Below are 26,348 nucleotides of genomic sequence, written 5' to 3'. Positions count from 1 at the left end.
GAAAAATGGGAATTTGGGGTGAAAAATGGGAATTTGGGGTGGGAAAATGGGAATCTGGGGGGAAAAAAATGGGATTTTTCCTGAAAAAAAAGAGCGACACGAGTTCCTGGGCTGGATCCAACTTTATTCCTGCTCCTCCCAGGAGGGGAGGGACCACAATTCCCAAATTTTCAACCCGGAATTCCGGCCACGACAGCTCCTTGGAAGTTCCTGAAATTCCCACTGAGCATTTCTGGGGCTTCCCCCCCCAGTTTTTGGGAATTTTTTTTTTTCCTATTTTTAAGGTGTTTTTCCCATTTTGGGGGGTTTTCCCTCCTTTTTTTTTTGTTTTTCCCGGTTTTTGGGGCACTCTCACCTGGATTTGGGGGATCCCAGCAGGGAAAATGTGGAAAGGGACACGGGGGAACTTTGGGGGATCCCAAAATTCTTATGGAAATCCCCAAAATCCCCTTGGAAATCCCCAAATCCTCGGGGGGGGGGGGGATCCCAAAATTCCCTTTTGGGGATCGCAAAGTTTTTCTGGAAAATTCCAAAATTCCTCAGGACCCCAAATTCCCCATCCCGGTGGGATCGGGGGGTCCCAAATTCCCAATTTTTTTTTTTTTCCCCCTCTCAATTTTTCCTTTTCTGGGCCCGTCCCGGCCGTGGGAAATTTGGGATTTTCCGGGGGCTCAGGAGCTTCCCACGGTGGGATTTGGGATTTTTGGGATTTCCTGGGTGGGATTTGGGATTTTTGGGATGAGATTTGGGGTTTTTGGGATGTCCCGGGTGGGATTTGGGATTTTTGGGGTGAGATTTGGGATTTTTGGGATGTCCCGGGTGAAATTTGGAGGTTCCAGGTTGGGATTTTGGGGTTTCCTGTTGGGATTTGGGGGTTCCAGGTTTCCTGGGGTGGGATTTGGGGTTTTTAGGGTGTCCTGGGTGGGATTTTTGGGATCCAGGTGTGGATTTTGGGGTTCCTGAGTGTGATTTTGGTGTTCCAGGTGTGGATTTTTGGGATCCAGGTGTGAATTTTGGGGTTCCAGGTGTGGATTTTGGGGTTCCGGGTGTGAATTTTGGGGTTCCGGGTGTGAATTTTGGGGTTCCAGGTGTGGATTTTTGGGATCCAGGTGTGAATTTTGGTGTTCCAGGTGTGGATTTTGGGGTTCCAGGTGTGGATTTTGGGCTCCTCCGCCGTCGTTTCCGGGCTCGGGGCGCGGCCGAGGGGCTTCGCTTCCTCTTGGAGCGACCGGGGAACAAATCTGGGGGAAAAAGAGGAAAAAACGGGAATTTAGAGGGGAAAAAATGGGGTTTGGGGGGGGAAATTGGGATTTGAGGGTAAAAAGTTGGGATTTTGGGGGGAAAAAATCGGGATTTGGGTGCCAGGACAGCCCCGGAAGCGTCAGAGCGTTTACTTGGATCCCAAATCACGGAAATTCAGGAATTTTTGTCATCAGCCACTTCCGGGGAGGGAAAAATCACCTGGAAATTCCCAAACTCACCTGAAAGCCCCAAAATTTCCCTTTATGTCCCCCAAAACTCACCTGGAAACCCCAAAATTTCACCTGGATCTCCCCAAAACTCACCTGGAAACCCCCAAATCTCACCTGGATCCTCCCGAAATCCCCCTTTACATCCCCAAATTCACCTGGACCCCCCAAAATTTCCCTTTGTCTCCCCCCAAATCTCACCTGGATCCCCCAAAATTTCCCTTTGTCTCCCCCCAAATCTCACCTGGATCCCCCAAAATTTCCCTTTGTCTCCCCCCAAATCTCACCTGGATCCCCCCCAAACTCACCTGGACCCCCCAAACTCACCTGGCCCCCCCCCAAACCTCACCTGCCCCCAGTCTCACCTGAGTCGGGCTCCTCCCCCAGCTCCTGTCTGTAATACTCGGCCTCGTCCTCGTCCGACGGCTCCGCCTCACCTGCCTCAGGTGCGCCGGGGTCCTCGGCGTCGCTGTCACCTGCTGGGCCACCCGGGCCACCACCCGGGCCACCTGGGCCACCTGGGCCACCTGGGCCACCACCTGGGCCACCTGGGCCACCTGCGGCCCGGCGCATCCCGGCCAGGCTGCGCTCCCTGGGGACAGACAGGTGGGACATGGACAGGTGAGGGGACACCTGAGGATGGATCTGGCCAGGCTGCCCCACCTGGGGGAGCCTCACCTGGAGGAGCTTCACCTGTGTGAGCCCATCCTCATTTGTGTGACCTCACCTGTGTGACCCCCCGTGTGACCCCATCCTCACCTGTGTGACCCCATCCTCACCTGTGTTACCTCACCTGTGTGACCCCCTGTGACCTCACCTGTGTGACCTCCCCCATTCTCACCTCTGTGACTCTTCATCTGGGAGGCCCTTGCCAGCCTCACCTGAGTCCCCGTCCCACCTGAGCCCCTGGCACACCTGTCCTGGCACACCTGAGTCCCTGGCACACCTGTCCTGGCACACCTGAGTCCCTGGCACACCTGTCCCTGGCACACCTGTCCTGGCACACCTGAGCCCCTGGCACAGCTGTCTCTGGCACACCTGAGTCCCCGTCCCACCTGAGTCCATTGCACACCTGTCCTGGCACACCTGTCCCTGGCACACCTGTCCTGGCACACCTGAGTCCCTGTCCCACCTGTCCCACCTGTCCTGCCCCGTCTCACCTGTGCCGCTCGCGCTGCTGCCGTTTCCGCTGCAGGTTCTGCTCCTGCTCCCGGCGCCGCTCCGCCCTCACCTGCAGCCGCTGCTCCCGGCGGGCCTGCAGCTCCTGCAGCTCCAACTCACCTTTGGGGGCTGAAAAGATACCTGTCACACACCTGGGCACAGCTGGGCACACCTGAGACACACCTGGGCACAGCTGGGCACACCTGAGATACAGCTGAGATACCCACACACACCTGTCACACACCTGCAGCTCCTGCAGCTCCAACTCACCTTTGGGGGCTGAAAAGATACCTGTCACACACCTGGGCACAGCTGGGCACACCTGAGACACACCTGAGATACACCTGGGCACAGCTGGGCACACCTGAGACACACCTGAGATACACCTGGGCACAGCTGGGCACACCTGAGACACAACTGAGATACAGCTGAGATACACCTGAGATACACCTGGGCACACCTGAGATACCCACACACACCTGTCACACACCTGCAGCTCCTGCAGCTCCAACTCACCTTTGGAGCTGAAAAGATACCTGAGATACACCAGGGCACACCTGAGATACACCTGGGCACAGCTGGGCACACCTGAGATACAGCTGAGATACCCACACACACCTGTCACACACCTGCAGCTCCTGCAGCTCCAACTCACCTTTGGGAGCTGAAAAGATACCTGTCACACACCTGGGCACAGCTGGGCACACTTGAGACACACCTGAGATACACCTGGGCACAGCTGGGCACACCTGAGATACACCTGGGACAGGTGAGGGACACACCTGGGGACACACCTGGGCACAGGTGAAATCCCTCTCCCACTGTCCCAGGCGTGTCCCTCACCTGTCCCAGGTGTGTCCCTGTCACTCACCCAGGCCATGGTAGAGGATGTTACCCTGGCCCAGGTGTGTCCCCAGGTGTGTCCCTCACCTGTCCAGGTATGTCCCAGGTGTGTCCCTCCCCTGCCCAGGTGTGTCCCTCATCTACCCAGTTGTCCCTCACCTGCCCAGGTGTGTCCCTCACCTACCTAAATGTGTCCCTCACCTGTCCCAGGTGTGTCCCTCACCTACCCAGATGTGTCCCTCACCTGCCCAGGTGTGTCCCTCACCTGTCCCAGGTGTGTCACTCACCCAGGCCGTGGTAGAGGACGTTGCCCTGGCCCAGGTGTGTCCCTCACCTGTCCAGGTGTGTCCCTCACCTGTCCCAGGTGTGTCACTCACCCAGGCCGTGGTAGAGGACGTTGCCCTGGCCCAGCCCCTCCTCCACCTTCAGCAGCTGCAGCGTCAGACGGGGCCCGATCTGAGACAGGACAGGTGAGACAGGACAGGTGGGACAGGACAGGTGAGACAGGACAGGTGAGACAGGACAGGTGAGACAGGGACAGGTGAGACACGACAGGTGAGACAGGACAGGTGAGACAGGGACAGGTGAGACAGGGACAGGTGGGACAGGACAGGTGGGACAGGACAGGTGGGACAGGGACAGGTGACACATACGGGGACACACAGGTGAGCCAGGTGAGCTGCGGTGGCACCTGGGCACTGTCCCCACCTGTCCCCATCCCTGTGTGTCCCCAATGTCCCCATGTCCCCCCAGTGTCCCCAGTGTCCCCCCAATGTCCTCAATGTCCCCAATGTCCCCATGTCCCCTCAGTGTCCCCAGTGTCCCCCAATGTCCCCAGTGTCCCAGTGTCCCCAATGTCCCAGTGTCCCCAGTGTCCCCAGTGTCCCCAATGTCCCCAATGTCCCCAGTGTCCCCAGTGTCCCCATGTCCCCTCAGTGTCCCCATGTCCCATGTCCCGTGTCCCCAATGTCCCCAATCCCCCCAGTGTCCCCAATGTCCCCAGTGTCCCCAATGTCCCCAGTGTCCCCACTGTCCCCACTGTCCCCAGTGTCCCATGTCCCGTGTCCCCAGTGTCCCCAATGTCCCCAGTGTCCCCATGTCCCATGTCCCGTGTCCCCAGTGTCACCTCGGTCAGCCTCACGGCGCTCTGCTGGGCGGTGGCGTTGCCGCGCCCGGCGCAGTTCTGGGCCAGTTCCAGAACGTTCTGGGGCCCGTCCGGCTCCGCCTCGCTCTCGGACAGGGCGGCGTCCCTGGGGGACAGAGGTGACACGGGTGACACAGGTGACACGGAGACAGGGTGGTGTCCCTGGGGGACAGAGGTGACACGGGTGACACGGGGACAGGTGACACGGGTGACACGGAGACAGGGTGGTGTCCCTGGGGGACAGAGGTGACACGGGTGACACGGGGACAGGTGACACGGGTGACACGGAGACAGGGTGGTGTCCCTGGGGGACAGAGGTGACACGGGTGACACGGGGACAGGTGACACGGGTGACACGGAGACAGGGTGGCGTCCCTGGGGGGAGAGAGAGGTGACACGGGTGACACAGGGATAGGTGACACGGATGACACAGGGACAGGGTGGCGTCCCTGCGGAACACACGGGTGACACGGGTGACACAGGGACAGGTGACACAGGGACAGGAGAGGTGACACAGGGAGAGGGCAGCGTCTCTGAGGGGACACGGGGACACAGAGGTGACACGGGTGACACAGGGACAGGGCGGCGCCCCTGAGGGGACACAGGGACACGGGTGACACAGGGGACACACAGGTGACACAGGGACACAGAGGTGACACAGGGACAGGGGACACAGGTGACACAAGGTGTCTCCAATGTCCCCAAGGTGTCCCCAATGTCCCACCCCATGAGGCTGGATGATGTCCCCAATGTCCCCAGCCCCGTCCCAATCCCCCCAATGTCCCCAGTGTCCCCAGGTGTGTCCCAATGTCCCCAGTGTCCCCAGTGTCCCCAATGTCCCCAGGTGTCCCCAGGTGTGTCCCCAGTGTCCCCAGTGTCCCCAATGTCCCCAGTGTCCCCCATGTCCCCAGTGTCCCCAGTGTCCCCAGTGTCCCCCATGTCCCCAGTGTCCCCAATGTCCCCAGTGTCCCCAGTGTCCCCAATGTCCCCAGTGTCCCCAGTGTCCCCAATGTCCCCATGTCCTCAGTGTCCCCAATGTCCCCAATCCCCCCAATGTCCCCAGGTGTGTCCCCAATGTCCCCTCAGTGTCCCCAGTGTCCCCAGTGTCCCCAATGTCCCCCAGTGTCCCCAGTGTCCCCAATGTCCCCAGTGTCCCAGGTGTCCCCAGGTGTCCCCAGGTGTCCCCAGGTGTCCCACCCCATCAGCAGCTGGCTGATGTCGTCCATCCGGGCCAGGTTCGGGAATTTCTCCTGGAGAATTTTCCGGATCCCCCGGCTGAGCCCCACGGGCACCACCTGGACACTGCTGGGATGGGGGAAAAAAACGGGAATTTGGGAAAAATTCACGGAGAAATGGGAAAAAATGGGGAAAATCATGGAAAAATCATGGCAAAAATGGGGAAAATCATGGAAAAATGGGAAAAATAATGAAAAAACGGGAGGAATCATGGAAAAGAAAGGGGGAAATCATGGGAAAAAATAGGGGAAATAATGGAAAAATAATGGGAAAAAATGGGGAAAATCATGGAAAAAAATGGGGAAAATAATGGAAAAACAGAAAAAAAATGGGAACGTGGGAATGGGGAACCACCTGGACACTGCTGGGATGGGGGAAAAGACGGGGAAAATCATGGAAAAATGGGAATGGGGAACCACCTGGAAAAATCAAGGAAAAATCAGGGGAAATAATGGAAAAACAGGAATGGGGGAATTCAGAAAATTTGGAAATTCAGGAATTTGGGAATTCAGGGATTCAGGATGTTGGGAATTCAGGAATTTGAGAATTCAGGACTTTGGAAATTTGAGAATTCAGGAATTTTGGAATTCAGGACATTGGGATGCTGGGAAATCAGGAATTCAGGAATTCGGGAATTCAGGAATTTGGGAATTCAGGAATTTGGGATGTTGGGAATTCAGGAATTTGGGATGTTGGGAATTCAGGAATTTGAGATGTTGGGAATTCAGGAATTTGGGAATTCAAGACTTCAGGAATTTGGGAATTCAGGATTTTGGAAATCCAGGATTTCGGGATGTTGGGAATTCTAGATTTTGGAAATCCAGGAATTTGGGATGTTGGGAATTCCGGATGTTGGGAATTTGGGAATTGGGGCCTGGCCCTCACTAGTGGCGGAATTCCAGGCGCTGCGCCTCGGCGTCGTGGGAGATCAGCAAACAGCGGCGGATGGAATTCAGATTGACCTGCGGGAAAAGCCCAAAAATCCCAAAACAGATCCCCCAAATCCCCAAAAAAAACCCCCCCGAATCCCAAAAATCCCCAAAATCCCAAAATAGATCCCCCAAGTGCCAAAATAAATCCCCCGAGTCCCAAAAATCCCCTCCAAAAAATCCCCCAAATCCCCAAAACCCCAAAATAAATCCCCCAAATCCCAAAAAAAAAATCCTCCGAATCCCAAAAACCCCCAAAAAAACCCCCAAATCCCCCCAAAATCCCAAAAAATCCCCCAACTCCCAAAAATCCCCCCAAAAAAACCCCAAATCTCAAAAAATCCCCCAATTCCCAAAAATCCCCCAAATCCCTGCTTCCAGATCCCAAATCCCAGCTCCCAAATTCCCACATAATTCCTGGACAATTCCCAGAAAATTCTAGGTAGATTCCAGCTAAAATTCCGGGATAATTCCCTGATAATTTCCAGATTCAATCCCTGAAGAATTCCCAAATAATTCCAGGATAATTCCCAGATCATTCAGGCTAAAATTCTGAGATAATTCCCAGATAATCCCCAGAAAAATCTCAAAAAAATCCTGAATAAATCCCAAATAATTCCTGAATAATTCCCGGATATTTCCCGATTATTTTCAAGATAATTCCTAGATAATTTCAGGTAAAAATCCAGGATAATTTCCAGATAATCCCCCCAAAAAAATCTCGAAAAAATCCTGAATAATTCCCAGGTAATTCCTGGACAACTCCCAGTTAATTCCCAGAAAATTCCAGCTATAATTCCGGATAAAATTCCAGGATAATTCCCAGATAATCCCTGAATAAATCTCCAAAAAATCCCGAATAATTCCCAGATAATCCCTGAACGATTCCCAAATAATTCCCGCTTGTTTCCCTGGTAATTGCGGCTTATTCCCCGGCTAATTCCGGCTGCAATTCCGGGATTTTTTGGGAATTCCCGGCTGACCTTGTGGACGTTGAGGGCCGGGAACATCCCCTGGAACATCCCGGCCATCAGCTTCAGCTGCGGCTGCCGCGCCCCAAAATTGCCCAACACCAGCAGGGGCGGGTGCCGGAACTGCTGCTCGTGCATGCGGTGCCGGCGCAGCGAGGAGACCACGTCCCGGACCAAGGAGTACTGGGAAAATGGGAAAAAATGGGAAAAAATCCTGAAAAAATCCCATTAAAATAGCCAAAATCCCATTAAAATAGCCAAAATCCCCATTGGAATCCCATCACAATCCCATTAAAATCCCCAGAACTGCTGCTCGTGCATGCGGTGCCGGCGCAGCGAGGAGACCACGTCCCGGACCAAGGAGTACTGGGAAAATGGGAAAAAATGGGAAAAAATCCTGAAAAAATCCCATTAAAATAGCCAAAATCCCATTAAAATAGCCAAAATCCCCATTGGAATCCCATCACAATCCCATTAAAATCCCCAGAACTGCTGCTCGTGCATGCGGTGCCGGCGCAGCGAGGAGACCACGTCCCGGACCAAGGAGTACTGGGAAAATGGGAAAAAATGGGAAAAAATCCTGAAAAAATCCCATTAAAATAGCCAAAATCCCATTAAAATAGCCAAAATCCCCATTGGAATCCCATCACAATCCCATTAAAATCCCCAGAACTGCTGCTCGTGCATGCGGTGCCGGCGCAGCGAGGAGACCACGTCCCGGACCAAGGAGTACTGGGAAAATGGGAAAAATGGGAAAAAACGGGAAAAAATCCCATTAAAATAGCCAAAATCCCATTAAAATAGCCAAAATCCCCATTGGAATCCCATTGGAATCCCATTGAAATCCCCGGAACTGCTGCTCGTGCATGCGGTGCCGGCGCAGCGAGGAGACCACGTCCCGGACCAAGGAATACTGGGAAAAATGGGAAAATGGGAAAAAATGGGATTAAAGCCTGAAAAAATCCCATTAAAATAGCCAAAATCCCATTAAAATAGCCAAAATCCCATTAAAATCCCATTAAAATCCCCAGAACTGCTGCTCGTGCATGCGGTGCCGGCGCAGCGAGGAGACCACGTCCCGGACCAAGGAATACTGGGAAAAATGGGATTAAATCCTGAAAAAATCCCATTAAAATAGCCAAAATCCCATTAAAATAGCCAAAATCCCCATTGGAATCCCATTAAAGTCCCCAGAACTGCTGCTCGTGCATGCGGTGCCGGCGCAGCGAGGAGACCACGTCCCGGACCAAGGAGTACTGGGAAAAATGGGAAAAAATGGGATTAAAGCCTGAAAAAATCCCATTAAAATAGCCAAAATCCCATTAAAATAGCCAAAATCCCATTGAAATAGCCAAAATCCCCATTGAAATCCCATTGAAATCCCATTGAAATCCCCGGAACTGCTGCTCGTGCATGCGGTGCCGGCGCAGCGAGGAGACCACGTCCCGGACCAAGGAATACTGGGAAAAATGGGATTAAATCCTGAAAAAATCCCATTAAAATAGCCAAAATCCCATTAAAATAGCCAAAATCCCCATTGGAACCCATTACAATCCCCAGGACTGCTCACGCAGGCGGTGCCCAAGCAGCACCGAGACCACGTAATGCTGGAAAAATGGGAAAAAATGGGATTAAATCCTGAATAAAATCCCAAAAAACCTGTGAAATCCTGTAAAAAATCCATAAAATCCCCCAACTGCTGCTCCTGAAATTGCTGAATTTCCCAGAAATTCCCAAAATTCCCGGACGCACCTGCAGCACTTTGAAGGTCAGGGTGGGACCCCCCGGCAGCCGGAAAATTTTCTGGGAAGGAGAAAAGTGGGAAAATCCCACCAAAAATTCCATTAAAATCCTGGGAAAATGCCAGAAAAATCCTGGGAAAATCCCAGAAAATTCTGGGAAATATCCCAGGAAAATCCTAGGAAAATCCCCATAAAAATTGTGGGAAAATCCTGGGAAAGTCACAAAAAATTCTGGGAAAATCCTGGAAAAGTCACAGAAAAATCCTGGGAAAATCATAGAAGAAAATCCCGGGAAAATTCTGGAAAACTCCTGGGAAAATCCCAGAAAAATTCCAGATAAATCCTGGGAAAATCTCAAGAAAAATCCTGGGAAAATCCCGGAATAATCCCATAAAAATTCTGGGAAAATCCCGGAATAATCCTGTAAAAATCCTGGAAAAACCCCAGAAAAACCCCATTAAAATCCTGGAAAAATCCCAGAATAATCCACAAAAATATCCTGGATAAATCCTGGTAAAATCCCATTAAAAAAAAAAAAAAAAAAAAATCCCAGAAAAATCCCGGAAAACCCCAAACTCCAAATCCCGATCCCGGACCCATCAGAGCGTTTACTTTGGGATCAATCACAGAATTTGGGATCAATCATGGGAAATTCTTCATCCCCTGGGTCCGGGCAGGGTTTGGAACCCCAAATTCCCGGAATTCCCAAATTCCCGGAATTCCCAAATTCCCGAATCCTCACCAGGTTGATCCCGGTCTGGGATTTGCTCAGCACCAGGAACTGGGAGACTCCCAAGGGCCCGGCCACGGCCACCAGATCCCGCAGGGAATTGCTCCGGCGCACCTGGAAAATCCCAAAATTCCTCCATCCCAAATCCCTGAGAGCCCAAATTCCCTGATCCCAAAATTCCTGAATCCCAAATCCCTGAGAGCCCAAAGTCCTGAATCCCTAATTCCCAAGGTTCCGAAATTCCTCCATCCCAAATCCATGAGGTCCCAAATGCCCTGATCCCAAAATTCCTGAATCCCAAATCCCTGAGATCCCAGTCCTGAATCCCTAATTCCCAAGGTTCCAAAAATTCTGAGATCCCAAGTTCCTGAATCCCAAAAATCCTGAATCCCAAATTCCCTGCTCCCAAAAATCCTCAAGCCCAAATTCCTGAATCCCAAAATTCCTGGAAAAGAAACCACAAAATCACTGGGAAAAAAATCCTGAAATTCCTGGGAAAAAAAAAACCAAAATTCCTGGGATCCCAAATTCCTGAGGTCCCAAATTCCCTGATCCCAAAAATCCTCAATCCCAAATCCCTGAGATCCCAAATTCCCTGATCCCAAAAATCCTCAATCCCAAATCCCTGCGATCCAAAATTTCCTCAATCCCAAACACCTGAGATCCCAAATTCCTGAGTCCCTAATCCCAAGGTTCCAAAACTCCTGAATCCCAAATCCCTGAGATCCAAAAATCCTGAGATCTAAAATCCCTATATCCTAAATCCCAAAATTCCAAATCCCAAAGATCCCAAATCCCCAATCCCAGTGATCCAAAATCCCAAAATTCCAATATCCCAGTATCCCAAATCCCAGGTGTCCCCAGGTGCCCCCAGGTGTCCCCAGGTGCCCCCAGCTGTGCCCAGGTGTGTCCCAGGTGTGTCCCAGGTGTGTCCCCAGGTGTCCCCAGGTGTGTCCCAGGTGTGTCCCCAGGTGTCTCCAGGTGCGTCCCAGGTGTCACCTGCAGGTTCCTGGCCGTGAAGGGCTCCAGGACCCTCCTGAGGCCATTCCCAGTGTCCCAAATGTCCCCAGGTGTCCCCAGGTGTGTCCCAGCTGTCCCCAGGTGTACCCAGGTATCCCCAGCTGTCCCCAGGTGTGTCCCAGGTGTGTCCCAATGTCCCCAGGTGTCCCCAGGTGTGTCCCAGGTGTCCCCAGGTGTATCCCAAATGTCCCCAGGTGTCCCCAGGTATCCCCAGCTGTCCCCAGGTGTGTCCCAGGTGTGACCCAGGTGTGACCCAGGTGTGTCCCAGGTGTGTCCCAGGTGCCCCCAGCTGTCCCCAGGTGTGTCCCAGGTGTCACCTGCAGGTTCCTGGCCGTGAAGGGCTCCAGGACCCTCCTGAGGTCATTCCCAGTGTCCCCAGGTGTGTCCCAGGTGTGTCCCAGCTGTCCCCAGGTGTCCCCAGGTATCCCCAGCTGTCCCCAGGTGTGTCCCAGGTGTGTCCCAATGTCCCCAGGTGTCCCCAGGTGTGTCCCAGGTGTCCCCAGGTGTATCCCAAATGTCCCCAGGTGTCCCCAGGTATCCCCAGCTGTCCCCAGGTGTGTCCCAGGTGTGTCCCAGGTGTGTCCCAGGTGTCCCCAGGTGTCCCAGGTGTCCCAGGTGTCACCTGCAGGTTCCTGGCCGTGAAGGGCTCCAGGACCCTCCTGAGGCCATTCCTGGGGCCATTCCCAGTGTCCCAAATGTCCCCAGGTGTGTCCCAGGTGTGTCCCCAACGTCCCCAGGTGTCCCCAGGTGTCACCTGCAGGTTCCTGGCCGTGAAGGGCTCCAGGACCCTCCTGAGGTCATTCCCAGTGTCCCCAGGTGTGTCCCAGGTGTGTCCCAGCTGTCCCCAGGTGTCCCCAGGTATCCCCAGCTGTCCCCAGGTGTGTCCCCAGGTGTGTCCCAGGTGTCCCAGGTGTCACCTGCAGGTTCCTGGCCGTGAAGGGCTCCAGGACCCTCCTGAGGTCCTTGCAGAGGCTCCGGAGGCTCCTCCCGGCGCGGCCGCGCGGGAACACGAAGGAGTGAGGGACGGAGGAGAATTCCTGCTGGGAACGCTGCCGGGCCTGCGCCCGCTGCAGCCGCTGGAACCGGCTCTGGGAGACATCCCAAAATATCCCAAATTATCCAAAATATTCCCAAAATATCCCAAATTATCCCCAAATCCCAGCCCTCATGGCGGGAACACACAGGAGTGAGGGATGGAGGAGAATTCCTGCTGGGAACGCTGCCGGGCCTGCGCCCGCTGCAGCCGCTGGAACCGGCTCTGGGGGGATGGAAAATATCCCAAATTATCCCAAAATATTCCCAAAATATCCCAAATTATCCAAAATATCCCAAATTATCCCCAAAATCCCAGCCCTCACAGCGGGAACACACAGCAGTGAGGGACGGAGGAGAATTCCTGCTGGGAACGGCTCTGGGGGGAAAAAAATCCCACAAAATCCTAAAATACCCCAAATTATCCCAAAATATTCCTTAATTATCCAAAAATATTCCTGTATTATCCCAAAATATCCTAAATTATCCCAAATTATCCCAAAATCCCAGCCCCCATGGCGGGAACACACAGGAGTGAGGGACGGAGGAGAATTCCTGCTGGGAACAACTCTGGGGATGGAAAAATATCCCAAAATATCCCCAAATAATCCTGAATTATCCCAAAATATTTCTTAATTATTCCCAAAATATCCAAAATTATCCCGAAATCCCAGCCCCCGTGGCAGGAACACGAAGGAGCGAGGGAACGGCTCTGGGGATGGAAAAATATCCCAAAAAACCCTAAAATATCCCAAATTATACCAAAATATTCCTTAATTATCCCCAAATATCCGAAATTATCCCAGGATTTGGGAATTCCAGGAGCCCAGATCCCAAATTTCCACCCGGAGACCCCAAAATCCCCGGAATTCTGCCACCCTCTGCTCTGAAATTCCCATTTTTTGCTTCGAAATGGGCTGGAAATCCCAAATCTTGGGAGCCCGATTCCCGATTTTCCAAAAAAAAATAGGGAATGAAAACCTCAAATTTTGGGAATTTTGGAAGCCCAGATCCCAATTTTAACTCTTGGGGGGAGAAAATTCCCGAAATCCCAAAAATTCCAAGACCCCAAAGCCTAAAGCCCCAAAATTCTGGAAAAAAACCCAAAAATCCTGGGAAAAAAATCCCCAAAATTTTGGAAAAACCCCAAAATTCCTGAGGGAACTCCTGGGAAACACCAAAATTTGGGAATACCGAGACCCCCTCGCCCTGACAATTCCCAAAATTTCAGGATTTTTCCTCTCACAATTCCCAAAATTTTGGGATTTTTTTCCCCTCACCATTCCAAAAAATTTTGGGATTATTTCCTCTCATAATTCCCAAAATTTTGGGATTTTTTTCCCCTCACAATTCCCAAAATTTGGGGATTTTTCCGCCAACAATTCCCAAAATTTGGGGATTTTTTCCCCTCACAATCCCCAAAATTTGGGGATTTTTCCCCCTCATAATTCCCAAAATTTGGGGATTTTTTCCCCTCACAATCCCCAAAATTTGGGGATTTTTCCCCTCATAATTCCCAAAATTTGGGGATTTTTCCCCCTCATAATTCCCAAAATTTGGGGATTTTTCCACCAACAATTTCTAAAATTTGGGGATTTTCCCCCTAACAATTCCCAAAATTTGGGGATTTTTTTCCCCTCAAAATTCCCAAAATTTTGGGATTTTTTCCCCTCACAATTCCAAAAATTGGGGATTTTTCCTCTCACAATTCCCAAAATTTGGGGATTTTTCCGCCAACAATTCCCAAAATTTGGGATTTTTTCCCCTCACAATTCCCAAAATTTGGGGATTTTCTTCCCCTCACAATTCCCAAAATTTGGGGATTTTCCCCCTTACAATTCCCAAAATTTTGGGATTTTTTCCCCTCACAATCCCCAAAATTTGGGGATTTTTCCCCCTCATAATTCCCAAAATTTGGGGATTTTTCCCCCTCACAATCCCCAAAATTTGGGGATTTTTTTTCCCTCCCGCCGCTTTTTCCCCCTCACGCCTCATTGCCGCTCCCGCCATTTCCCCCGGTTTTTCCCAGTTTTTTCCCGGTTTTTCCCGGTTTTTTCCCGTTTTTTTCCCGGTGTTTTCCCGGTTTTTCCCCCCTGCCGCCTCACTGCCGCTCTCGCCGCTGCCCTGAGCCCTCCCCCTCCCCGTTTTTCCCGTTTTTCCCGTTTTTTTTTCCCGTTTTTTTTCCCGTTTTTTCCCTCCCGACCTTCCCGGGCCGCCCCATCCCGGCGCCGCCGCGTGGCCTCCGCCACTTCCGGTCTGTCCCTTCCGCCACTTCCGGTCTGTCCCTTCCGCTCGCTTCCGGCGCGTCACTTTCGCTCGCTTCCGGCTGGAAAGTGTTTCCCGAATTTGAGTTCCGCCGGACCGGGACCACAAAAAAATCCCCCCCAAAAAATCCCCCAAAAATCCCCCAAAATCCCCCCCAAGGACCCCAAAACCTTCGGCGCGGCAGCGAATGAGAGGCAGCGGCTGTGGAGGAGTTCTGGGTTTAATGGAGAACAGCAGAGACCCCCCCCAGGTGTGCAGGAGACCCCAAAAATTCCCCAAAATTCCCCCCAAAATTCCCCCAAGATCCCCAAAAATTCCCCCAAATTCCCCAAAATTCCCCTCACAAATCCCCCCAAAATTCCCCCCAAAATTCCCCCCAAAATTCCCCCAAGATCCCCAAAAATTCCCCCAAATTCCCCAAAATTCCCCCCACAAATCCCCCCAAAATTCCCCCCAAAATTCCCCCAAGATCCCCAAAAATTCCCCCAAATTCCCCAAAATTCCCCCCACAAATCCCCCCAAAATTCCCCCAAGATCCCCAAAAATTCCCCCAAATTCCCCCAAATTCCCCTCACAAATCCCCCCAAAATTCCCCCAAGATTCCCCCAAAATCCCCAACAATGCCCAAGATCCCCAAAAATGCCCCAAAATCCCCTAAAACCTCCCCCAAACCCTCCCCAATTTCACTCCAAATCCCCCCCAGGACCCCCCAAAAACCCCGAATTTTGGGGTCTCTTAGATGGGACTGACTCAAACACACCTGAGCGCCCCAAAAATGCCACCAGGCTCAGGTGAGACCCCCAAAACCTCCCCTAAACCCCCTAAAACCCCCCCAAATCCTGAATTTCTCCCCCCAAACCTCCCTGATTTTGCCTCAAATCGCCCCCAGGACCCCCCAAAAACTCCAGATTTTTGGGGTTCCTTAGATGGGACGGACTCCAACACCCCAGACTCAGGTGAGACCCCCCAAATTTCCCCCAAAATCCCCCTAAAACCCCCCCAAATCCCAAATTTCTCCCCTAATGTTGCCCCAATTTTGCCACAAATCCACCCCAGGACCCCCCAAAAACCGCAAATTTTGGGGTCCCCTCTCACAGGAGTGACTCCAACACCCCAGACTCAATTGAGACCCCCAAATTTCCCCCAAAATCCCCATAAAACCCCCCAACCCCCCCCCCCCAAATCCCAAATTTCTCCCCCAATATTGCCCCGATTTTGCCCTAAATCTCCCCCAGGACCCCCCAAAACCCCAAATTTTGGGGTGCCTCAGCCGGGCAGGACGCGGCAGTGGCAGCAGCGGCAGCTGAGGCACGGGGTGACCCCAGACTCAGGTGAGATCCCCCAAATCCCCCCTAAAACCCCCTAAAATCCCGAATTTTGCCCCAAAACCGCCCCGATTTCGCCCCCAGGACCCCCCAAACCCCCCGAATTTTGGGGTGCCTCAGACAGGAGGGACTCAAACACACCTGGGGCATCCCCAGACTCAGGTGAGACCCCCCAAATCCCCCCCAAATCCCCTAAAATCCCGAATTTTGCCCCAAAACCGCCCCGATTTCGCCCCCAGGACCCCCCAAACCCCCCGAATTTTGGGGTGCCTCAGCCGGGCAGGACGCGGCGGCGGCAGCAGCGGCAGCTGAGGCACGGGGTGACCCCAGACTCAGGTGAGACCCCCCAAATCCCCCCTAAAACCCCCTAAAATCTCGAATTTTGCCCCAAAACCGCCCCGATTTCGCCCCCAGGACCCCCAAACCCCCCGAATTTTGGGGTGCTCAGACGGGCAGGACGCGGCGGCGGCAGCAGCGGCAGCTGAGGCACGGGGGGACCCCAGACTCAGGTGAGACCCCCCAAATCCCCCCTAAAACCCCCTAAAATCCCGAATTTTGCCCCAAAACCACCCCGATTTCGCCCCCAGGACCCCCAAACCCCCCGAATTTTGGGGTGCCTCAGACAGGAGGGACTCAAACACACCTGAGGCACCCCAGGCTCAGGTGAGACCCCCCAAATCCCCCCCAGATCCCCCCTAAAACCCCCTAAAATCCCGAATTTTGCCCCAATATTGCCCCGATTTTGCCCCCAGGACCCCCAAACCCCCCGAATTTTGGGGTGCCTCAGACAGGAGGGACTCAAACACACCTGAGGCACCCCCAGACTCAGGTGAGACCCCCCAAATCCCTGCTAAAACCCCCTAAAATCCCGAATTTCTCCCCCAATATTGCCCCGATTTCGCCCCCAGGACCCCCAAACCCCCCGAATTTTGGGGTGCTCAGACGGGGAGGACGCGGCGGCGGCAGCAGCGGCAGCTGAGGCAGCGCAGCAGCGCCAGGCTGAGCTGGAAGAGGGGGCCCAGGTCGAAGAGGAGGCGGTGGAAGGAGCGAACCCCCAAATCCCCGCGGGGGTCGGCGAAGCGCAGCGCCAGCAGCGGCGAGTACAGGGCGTTGGTGAGGGTCCGGAACGGGGGCCGGGGGGCGGCGATCACCCCCGCGATGGCCTGGGGGGCACCCCCGAAACGGTGAGGAAAGGACCCCCAAAAATCCCAAAACTATCCCCCCAAAAAATCCCAAAATCCGCTTAAAAATGGCCCAAAATCTGCACAAAAATGGCCCAAAATCCACCTGGAAACCTCAAAAATCCTCCCAGAAACCCCAAACTCAGAATCCCCAAAAAGTCCCCAAAAAAACACCAAAAATCCACATAAAAATGGTCCAAAATCCACCTGGAAACCCCAAAAATCCACCCGGAACCCCCAAATCCACACGCGCCGAGTCAGGGCGTTGGTGGGGGTCCGGAACGGGGCCGGGGGGCGGCGATCCCCCCCGCGATGGCCTGTGGGGCACCCCCGAAACGGTGAGGAAAGGACCCCCAAAAATCCCAAAACTATCCCCCCAAAAAATCCCGAAAGGGTAAAAAAAAAATCCCGAAAAAAATCCAAAAATCCGCTTAAAAATGGTCAAAAACCACCCGGAAAACTCAAAAATCCAACCAGAAACCCCAAACTCAGAATCCCCAAAAATCCCCCCAGAAAATCCCCCAAAAATCCAAAAACCCACTTAAAAATGGTCAAAAATCCCCTCAGAAACCCCAAAAATCTGCCCAAAAACCCCAAAGACAGAATCCCTAAAAAATCCAAAAATACACTTAAAAATGGCCCAAAATCTGCACAAAAATGGCCCAAAATCCACCTGGAAACCTCAAAAATCCTCCCAGAAACCCCAGACTCAGAATCCCCAAAAAGTCCCCAAGAAAACCCCAAAAATCCACATAAAAATGGCCCAAAGTCCACCTGGAAACCCAAAAAATCCACTCAGAAACCACAAAAAATCCCTTCAGAAACCCCAGACTCCAACTCCCCCAAAAAAACCCCAAAAATCCACCCAGAAACCCCAAAAAATCCACTCAGAAACCCCAGACTCAGAATCCCAAAAAAAAAAAAAATCCCCCCAAAAAATCCCCCAAAAAATAATTTCAAAAAAAAAATCCAAAAAACCGGCTTAAAAATGGCCCAAAATCCACCCGGAAAACCAAAAAATCCACCCAGAAACCCCAAACACAGAATCCCCAAAAAATCAAAAAAATCCACTAAAACTAAAATAAATCCCACCAAAAATCCAAAAATCCACTTAAAAATGGTCCAAAATCCCCTCAAAAACCCAAAAAATCCGCCCAGAAACCCCAAACTGAGAATCCCCCAAAAAAATCCCAAAAAATCCCCCAAAAAACTCAAAAAAAACTCTTAAAAATGGTCCAAAATCCACCCCGAAACCCCCAAAATCTGCCCAGAAACCCCAAAAATCCAACCAGAAACCCCAAACTCAGAATCCCCAAAAATCCCCCAAAAAATCCCCCAAAAATAATAATTAAAAAAATAATCAAAAAATCCGCTTTAAAATGTTCCAAAATTCACCCGGAAACCCCCAAAATCCTCCCAGAAACCCCAAACTAAGAATCCCCAAAAAAACCCCAGAACAATCCCCAAAAATTCCCAAAAAATTCCCAAAAATTCCCAAAAATTCCCAAATTTCACCTGCGCCATCTCCTGGGGGCTCTGGCTGCAGGTGAGGAACACTTGGTGGGACCAGGCTAGAAATGCCCCAAAAATGCCCCAAAAATCGCTGTAAAAACCCCAAAAATCGCCGTAAAAACCCCAAATAACCCCCTAAAAATTCCCCAAAAAATTCCCAAAAATTCCCAAAAATTCCCAAATTTCACCTGCGCCACCTCCTTGGGGGTCTGGCCGAAGGTGTCGAACACCTGGCGGGAGGCGGGCAGGAAATACCCCAAAAATGCCCCAAAAATCGCTGTAAAAACCCCAAAAATCGCCGTAAAAACCCCAAATAACCCCCAAAAAATTCCCCAAAAATTCCCAAAAAATTCCCAAATTTCACCTGCGCCACCTCCTCGGGGCTCTGGCCGAAGGTGTCGAACACCTGGCGGGAGGCGGGCAGGAAATACCCCAAAAATGCCCCAAAAATTGCCATAAAAACCCCAAATAACCTCCAAAAAATTTCCCAAAAATTCCCAAAAATTCCCAAAAATTCCCAAATTTCACCTGCACCACCTCCTGGGGACTCTGGCCGAATGTGAGGAACACTTGGTGGGACCAGGCCAGAAATGCCCCAAAAATGCCCCAAAAATTGCTGTAAAAACCCCAAAAATCGCCGTAAAAACCCCAAATAACCCCCAAAAAATTCCCAAAAAATTCCCAAAAAATTCCCAAAAAATTCCCAAATTTCACCTGCGCCACCTCCTGGGGACTCTGGCCGAAGGTGTCGAACACCTGGCGGGAGGCGGGCAGGAAAACCTCGCGGAAGCAGCGCAGCGTCTCCGCGTCCGCTCCCGGAAATTCGGATTTTTCCACCTCCCGCAGCAGCTTCCGCTCGAATTCCGTGTGCACCGGGCCCGGCTCCACCAGGGACACGCTGGGGGGATTTGGGGAATTTTGGGAATTTTTGGGGATTTTTTGGGAATTTTTTGGGGATTTTTTCAGGGACTTTTGGGGATTTTTTGGGGATTTTTGGGGATTTTTTCAGGGATTTTTGGGGATTTTTTGGGGAATTTTTTGGTGAATTTTTGGGGATTTTTTGGGGAATTTTTTGGGAATTTTTGGGGATTTTTTGGGGGATTTTTTGGGATTTTTTGGGGATTTTTTGGGGAATTTTTTGGGATTTTTGGGGGATTTTTTGGGGAATTTTGGGGGGGATTTTTTGGGATTATTTTAGGGGGATTTCGGGCTGATGATTTTGGGCTGATTTTGGGGTGTTTTTGGGCTGTTTTTGGGGGATGATTTTGTGGATGATTTTGTGGATGATTTCGGGTTGGTTTTGGGGTGATTTGGGTTGATTTTGGGGATGATTTTGGGGTGATTTGGGGATAATTTTACGGTGTTTTTGGAGGGACTTTGGGGGGATTTTGGGCCGATTTCGGGCTGATTTTGGGGTGATTTTGGGGTAATTTGGGATGATTTTGGATGATTTGGGGCTGATTTTGGGGGATGATTTTGTGGATGATTTCGGGCTGATTTCGGGGTGATTTTGGATGATTTTGGGCTGGTTTTGGGGGATGATTTTGTGGATGATTTCGGGCTGATTTCAGGCTGATTTCGGGCTGATTTTGGGGTAATTTTGGATGATTTTGGGCTGGTTTTGGGGGATGATTTTGGGCAGATTTCAGGCCGATTTTGGGGTAATTTTGGATGATTTTGGGCTGATTTTGGGGGATGATTTTGTGGATGATTTCGGGCCGATTTCGGGCCGATTTTGGGGTAATTTGGGATGATTTGGGATGATTTTGGGCTGGTTTTGGGGGATGATTTTGTGGATGATTTCGGGCCGATTTTGGGGTGATTTTGGATGATTTTGGGGCACTCACAAGACGTTGAAGTGCAGCAGCTGCACGGCCAGGCTCTCGCACAGCCCCTCCACCGCGAACTTGGAGGCGGCGTAGACGTCGTTGAAAGCCACCCCTGGGCACCCCAAATTTCGGGGGGTCACCAGGGGCTGGGGCCTCCAGACCCCCAAAATTGGGGAGCTGGGGTCCCGATCACCTCAAAATTTGGGGTCTGGAATCTCAATTCCCACAAAATTTGGGGTCTGGAGTCTCAATTCCCAGAAAATTTGGGGTCTGAAATCTGAATTCCCACAAAATTTGGGGTCTGGGGTCTTCATCCCCACAAAATTTCGGGTCTGAAATCTTAATTAACACAAAATTTGGGGTTTGGGGTCTCCATTTCTTCAAAATTTGGGGTCTGAGGTCTCAATTCCCGCAAAATTTGGGGGCTGGGGTCTCGATCTCCCCAAAATTTGGGGTCTGGAATCTGAATTCCCGCAAAATTTGGGGTCTGGGGTCTCAATTCCCGCAAAATTTGGGGTTTGGAATCTCAATTCCCCCAAAATTTGGGGTCTGGAATCTCAATTCCCCCAAAATTTGGGGTCTGGGGTCTCCATCCCCCCAAAATTTGGGGTCTGGAATCTCAATTCCCACAAAATTTGGGGTCTGGGGTCTTCATCCCCACAAAATTTGGGGTCTGAAATCTTAATTAACACAAAATTTGGGGTTTGGGGTCTCCATTTCCTCAAAATTTGGGGTCTGAGGTCTCAATTCCCACAAAATTTGGGGTCTGAAATCTGAATTCCCCCAAAATTTGGGGTCTGGAATCTCAATTCCCCCAAAATTTGGGGTCTGGAATCTCAATTCCCCCAAAATTTGGGGTCTGCGAGGGGTTTGGGGCATTCGTGGGTGTTTTTGGGAGCATTTGGGGCCCTCAGGAAGATTTTGGGGTCCCAAAGCCGAATTTTGGGGTCCCGAGGAGAATTTTGGGGTCTGGAGTTTTTTTGGGGTGCCGAACCCGAATTTTGGGGTCCCAAAGCCGAATTTTGGGGTCTTGGCGTTTTTTGGGGTCCGGGGGTTTTTTGGGGTGCCGAATCCGAATTTTGGGGTTCCGAGGAGGGATTTTGGGGTCCCGGGGGTTTTTGGGGTGCTGAATCCGAATTTTGGGGTCCCGGGGGTTTTTGGGGTCCCGAGGAGGGATTTTGGGGTCCCGGGGGTTTTTTGGGGTGCCGAATCCGAATTTTGGGGTCCCGGGGGTTTTTGGGGTCCCGGGGGTTTTTTGGGGTCCCGGGGGTTTTTTGGGGTGCCGAATCCGAATTTTGGGGTCCCGAGGAGGGATTTTGGGGCGCTCACCCTGCAGCCCCATGACGCTGCTGACCACCACGGTGGCGTTTTTTGGGGTCCCAAGGAGGTTTTTGGGGTCCCGGGGGTTCTTTGGGGTCCCGGGGGTTTTTTGGGGTGCCGAATCCGAATTTTGGGGTCCCGAGGAGGGATTTTGGGGCGCTCACCCTGCAGCCCCATGACGCTGCTGACCACCACGATGTGGCCGCTGCGGCGCTGCTTCATCTGGGGGAGCAGGGCCTGGGTCAGGCGCAGCACCCCGAAAACGTTGGTGTCGAACACGCGCTGCACCTCCGGCCCCGAGGCGCTCTCCAGGGGCCCCAGCAGCCCCACCCCGGCGTTGTTCACTGGGGGGGTCGAGGGGGGTCAGGGGAACCCCAAAAAATTCCAAAATCCCCCCAAAAATTGATCCATAGGTCCCCGAGATACACAAATCCCATTAAATGCCATTAAATGCCATTAAATCCCATAAAATTCACCCCAAACCAACCCAAAATCCACCCCAAAATCCACAGCCCTGAGGAGGGGTTCGAGGGGGGGTCAGGGGAACCCCAAAAAATTCCAAAATCCCCCCCAAAATTGAACCATAGGGCCCCGAGATACCCAAATCTCATTAAATGCCATTAAATGCCATTAAATCCCATAAAATTCACCCCAAACCAACCCAGAATCCACAGCCCTGAGGAGGGGTTCGAGGGGGGGGTCAGGGGAACCCCAAAAAATTCCAAAATCCCCCCAAAAATTGGGCCGTTGGTCCCGAGATACCCAAATCCCATTAAATCCCATTAAATGCCATTAAATCCACCCCAAAATCGCCTCAACCCCCCCCCCCCGCCAAAATCCCCTAAAAATCTCGAAAAAAATCCCCAAAAATCCCCCCAAATCCTCCCCAAAATTTGCCCATCAGAACCAAAACCCAGCCCAAAACCCCCCGAAACCACCCCAAAATCCCCTAAAAATCTCCAAAAAAATCCCCCAAAATCCCCTAAAATTTCCCAAAAACGCCCCAAAATCCTCCCAAATCTCCCCAAAATGCCCCAAAATCCCCCCAAAATCCCCTCAAATCCTCCCCAAAATTCGCCCATCAGAACCAAAACCCAGCCCAAAACTCCCCGAAACCCCCCAAAACCACCCCAAAATCTCCGAAAAATCTCCCAAAACATCCCCTCAAATTTCCCAAAAATGCCCCGAAATCCTCCTAAATCCCTGAAAATCCCCCAAATCCTCCCCAAAATTCGCCCATCAGAACCAAAACCCCCCGAAACCCCCCAAAACCACCCCAAAACCCCCTAAAAATCTCCAAAAGAATCCCCAAAAATCCCCTCAAATCTCCCCGAAATCCTCCCAAATCTCCCCAAAATGCCCCAAAATCCCCCCAAATCCTCCCCAAAATTCGCCCATCAGAACCAAAACCCCCCGAAACCCCCCAAAACCACCCCAAAATCTCCGAAAAATCTCCCAAAAAATCCCTTCAAATCCCCCAAAAATGCCCCAAAATGCCCCAAAATGCCCCAAAATGCCCCAAAATTGGCTCACCCACGACGTCCACGCGCCCGCCCGGCACCTGCCGCAGGCACTCGGCCACGGACGCGTCGCTGGTGACATCGAGCGGCAGCAGCCGCAGCGTGTCCCCGACAGCGGCGCCGGCCGCGGCCTCCAGCGGGCCCCGCCGCGCCAGGTCCCGCATGGTGGCCAGGACTGGGTCCGAAAAATGCCAAAAATACCCAAAAAATCAGAATCGGAGACCCCAAAAACCCCCCCGGGTCAGGACTGCGTCCAAAAAATGCCAAAAATCCCCAAAAATCAGATTTAGGGACCCCAAAAACCCCCCTGGGTCAGGTCCTGCGTGGTGGCCAGGACTGCGTCCGAAAAATGCCAAAAATACCCAAAAAATCAGAATCGGAGACCCCAAAAACCCCCCCGGGTCAGGACTGCATCCGAAAAATGCCAAAAATCACCAAAAAATCAGAATCAGAGACCCCAAAAACCCCCCCAGGCCAGGACTGCATCCGAAAAATGCCAAAAATACCCAAAAAATCAGAATCGGAGACCTCAAAAACCCCCCCGGGTCAGGTCCCTCGTGGTGGCCAGGACTGGGTCCGAAAAATGCCAAAAATCACCAAAAAATCAGAATTGGAGACCCCAAAAACCCCCCCGGGTCAGGTCCCGCATGGTGGCCAGGACTGCGTCCAAAAATTCCCAAAAATCACCAAAAAATCAGAATCGGAGACCTCAAAAACCCCCCCCGGGCCAGGACTGCGTCCAAAATTCCCCAAAAATCACCAAAAAATCAGAATCAGAGACCCCAAAACCCCCCCGGGTCAGGTCCTGTGTGGTGGCCAGGACTGCATCCAAAATTCCCAAAAATCACCAAAAAATCAGAATCAGAGACCCCAAAACCCCCCTGGGCCAGGACTGTGTCCAAAAAATGCCAAAAATCACCAAAAAATCAGAATCAGAGACCCCAAAACCCCCAAAATCCCAAAAGAGACCCCAGAAATTCCTCAGGGACCCCAAAACCCGAACTGGGGACAATCCCGGGGTGTCCCCCCCTTCCCCTCCCACCTTGGGGACCCCCGGGGACATTTGGGGACCCTCGGCAACATTTGGGGACATTTGGGGACCCTTGAGGACCCCTGGGGACATTTGGGGACCCTCCAGGGTGTCCCCCCCTTCCCCTCCCACCTTGGGGACCCCTGGGGACATTTGGGGACCTCCGGGGACCCTCGGCAACATTTGGGGACCCCCGGGGACATTTGGGGACATTTGGGGACCCCCGGGGACATTTGGGGACATTCGGGGACCCTTGGGGACCCCTGGGGACACCCTGGGGACATTTGGGGTCCTCCCGGAGTGTCCATCTGACCCTCCCGGGGTGTCCCCCGTTCCCCTCCTGGTGTTCCCCGTGTTCCGCTCCTGCCTTGGGGACCCTTGGGGACATTTGGGGACACCTGGGGACCCTTGTGGACCCCTGGGGACATTCGGGGACCCCCGGGGACATTTGGGGACATTCGGGGACCCCTGGGGACACTTGGGGCCCTCCCGGGGTGTCCCCCCCGTTCCCCTCCCGGTGTTTCCCGTGTCCTGCTCCTTTCTTGGGGACCCCTGGGGACATTTGGGGACCCTTGGGGACATTTGGGGACCCCCGGGGTGTCCTCCCCCTTCCCCTCCCGGTGTTTCCCTTGTTGCGCTCCTGCCTTGGAGACCCTTGGGGACATTTGGGCACCCTTGGGGACATTTGGGGACCCCCGGGGACATTTGGGGACATTCGGGGACCCCTGGGGACATTTGGGGACATTTGGGGTCCCTCCGGGGTGTCCCCCCCCCTTCCCCTCCCTGTGTTTCCCGTGTTGCGCTCCTGCCTTGGGGACCCTCGGGGACATTTGGGGACACTTGTGGACCCTTGGGGACATTTGGGGACCCCCGGGGACATTTGGGGACATTCGGGGACCCCCGGGGACATTCGGGGACCCTCGGGGAACCCTGGGGACACCCCGGGGACATTCGGGGACCCTCCCGGGGTGTCCCCCCCTTCCCCTCCCGGTGTTTCCCGTGTCCCCCCCCTGCCTTGGGGACCCTTGGAGACCCTTGGGGACACTCGGGGACCCCCGGGGACATTTCGGGGACCCCCGGGGACACTCGGGGACCCCCGGGGACATTTCGGGGACCCTCTGGGGTGTTCCCCCCTTCCCCTCCCGGTGTTTCCCGTGTCCCCCTCCCGCCTTGGGGACACTCGGGGACCCCCGGGGACATTTCGGGGACCCCCGGGGACACTCGGGGACATTTTGGGGACCCCCGGGGACATTTCGGGGACCCCCTCTCACCCAGGTAGCGCCGCTGGGGGTCCCGGGCCAGCAGCACGGCCAGGGCCAGGCCGATGCCCGAGGAGCAGCCGGTGACAAGGACAGTGCGGGGGGTGGCCATGGTGCCACCTCCCCCCGGGCAAAGGCGCTTAACGGGATCAGCGGCCACGTGCTGCCCCCGGCACCGGGGGCACCGGGGCGGGCACCGGGAGCGGGGGGGGACCGGGGCACCGAGGGGCACGAGGGGGCAACGGGACCGGGGGGATACCGGGACCGGGGGGACACGGGGTTGGCACCGGGACCGGGGGGACACGAGGGGGCACCGGGACCGGGGGGGCACCGAAGGGCACGGGGGGGCAACAGGACCGGGGGGATACCGGGGCCGGGGCACCGAGGGGACACGGGGGCCACCGGGACCGGGGGGGGACCGGGACCGGGGGGGCACCGAGGGGCACGGGGGGGCAACGGGACCGGGGGGGCACCGAGGGGCACGGGGGGGCACCGGGACCGGGGGGACACCGGGGAGACACGGGGTTGGCACCGGGACTGGGACAGGGGGGACACGGGGGGGCACCGATGTCACCAAGGGGGGCCGGGGGGTGGCACCGGCACCGAGGGGACACGGGGGTTGCAACGGGACCGAGGGGACACGGGGGTGGCAACGGGACCGAGGGGGACACGGGAGTGGCAACGGGACCGGGGCACCGGGGTGGCATCGGGGGCACCGAGGGGACACGGGGGTGGTACTGGGACCGGGACCGGGGGGGACACGGCGGGGGCTCCGGCACCGGGGCACCGAGGGGACACGGGAGTGGCAACGGGACCGGGGGTGCAGGGGG

At 53.7% G+C, this 26,348-nt stretch overlaps 3 protein-coding genes across 10 annotated transcripts; 1 reads left to right on the top strand and 2 right to left on the bottom strand.

Moving 5' to 3' along the window:
• Positions 1-103: 103 nt before the first annotated feature.
• PPAN (peter pan homolog) lies at positions 104-14,535 on the bottom strand. Of its 5 annotated transcripts, none has more exons than XM_085563230.1 (13): positions 14,481-14,535; positions 12,163-12,333; positions 10,238-10,339; positions 9,506-9,556; positions 7,766-7,936; positions 6,739-6,815; positions 5,815-5,922; positions 4,600-4,723; positions 3,851-3,929; positions 2,630-2,759; positions 1,835-2,061; positions 814-1,241; positions 104-741 (listed from the first exon to the last, which is right to left on the bottom strand). In XM_085563230.1, exons 1-13 carry the CDS (start codon positions 14,496-14,498, stop codon positions 613-615), a joined length of 1,815 nt encoding a protein of 604 aa, XP_085419356.1. In that variant the 5' UTR covers positions 14,499-14,535; the 3' UTR covers positions 104-612. The 5 variants fall into 5 exon arrangements, with proteins under 5 accessions (XP_085419356.1, XP_085419354.1, XP_085419352.1 ...); XM_085563228.1 differs by having other exon boundaries at positions 104-1,241; positions 1,835-1,978; positions 2,015-2,061; XM_085563226.1 differs by having other exon boundaries at positions 104-1,241.
• LOC146764983 (uncharacterized) lies at positions 14,225-17,778 on the top strand. 2 transcript variants are annotated; one of them, XM_085563301.1, is made up of 6 exons: positions 14,225-14,792; positions 15,432-15,498; positions 15,778-15,873; positions 15,952-16,029; positions 16,107-16,376; positions 16,776-17,778. In XM_085563301.1, exons 1-5 carry the CDS (start codon positions 14,730-14,732, stop codon positions 16,205-16,207), a joined length of 405 nt encoding a protein of 134 aa, XP_085419427.1. In that variant the 5' UTR covers positions 14,225-14,729; the 3' UTR covers positions 16,208-16,376; positions 16,776-17,778. The 2 variants fall into 2 exon arrangements, 1 of the variants encoding a protein (XP_085419427.1); XR_014950466.1 differs by lacking the exon at positions 14,225-14,792 and adding an exon at positions 15,240-15,333.
• On the bottom strand, positions 16,806-25,630 carry RDH8 (retinol dehydrogenase 8). 3 transcript variants are annotated; one of them, XM_085563288.1, is made up of 6 exons: positions 25,531-25,630; positions 23,243-23,404; positions 21,874-22,053; positions 20,408-20,501; positions 19,275-19,458; positions 16,806-17,030 (listed from the first exon to the last, which is right to left on the bottom strand). In XM_085563288.1, exons 1-6 carry the CDS (start codon positions 25,628-25,630, stop codon positions 16,806-16,808), a joined length of 945 nt encoding a protein of 314 aa, XP_085419414.1. The 3 variants fall into 3 exon arrangements, with proteins under 3 accessions (XP_085419414.1, XP_085419413.1, XP_085419412.1); XM_085563287.1 differs by lacking the exon at positions 25,531-25,630 and adding an exon at positions 18,925-18,966 and having other exon boundaries at positions 19,317-19,458; positions 23,243-23,503; XM_085563286.1 differs by lacking the exon at positions 25,531-25,630 and having other exon boundaries at positions 16,884-17,030; positions 18,925-19,458; positions 23,243-23,503.
• Positions 25,631-26,348: the final 718 nt, after the last annotated feature.

This window comes from Lonchura striata, chromosome 30 (genome assembly GCF_050655825.1).
Source record: "Lonchura striata isolate lonStrDom1 chromosome 30, ASM5065582v1, whole genome shotgun sequence".
Classification (NCBI taxonomy): Eukaryota; Metazoa; Chordata; class Aves; order Passeriformes; family Estrildidae; genus Lonchura; species Lonchura striata.
The sequence above is the reverse complement of the archived record's forward strand: the minus strand, read 5'-3'. Positions and strand labels throughout refer to the sequence as shown.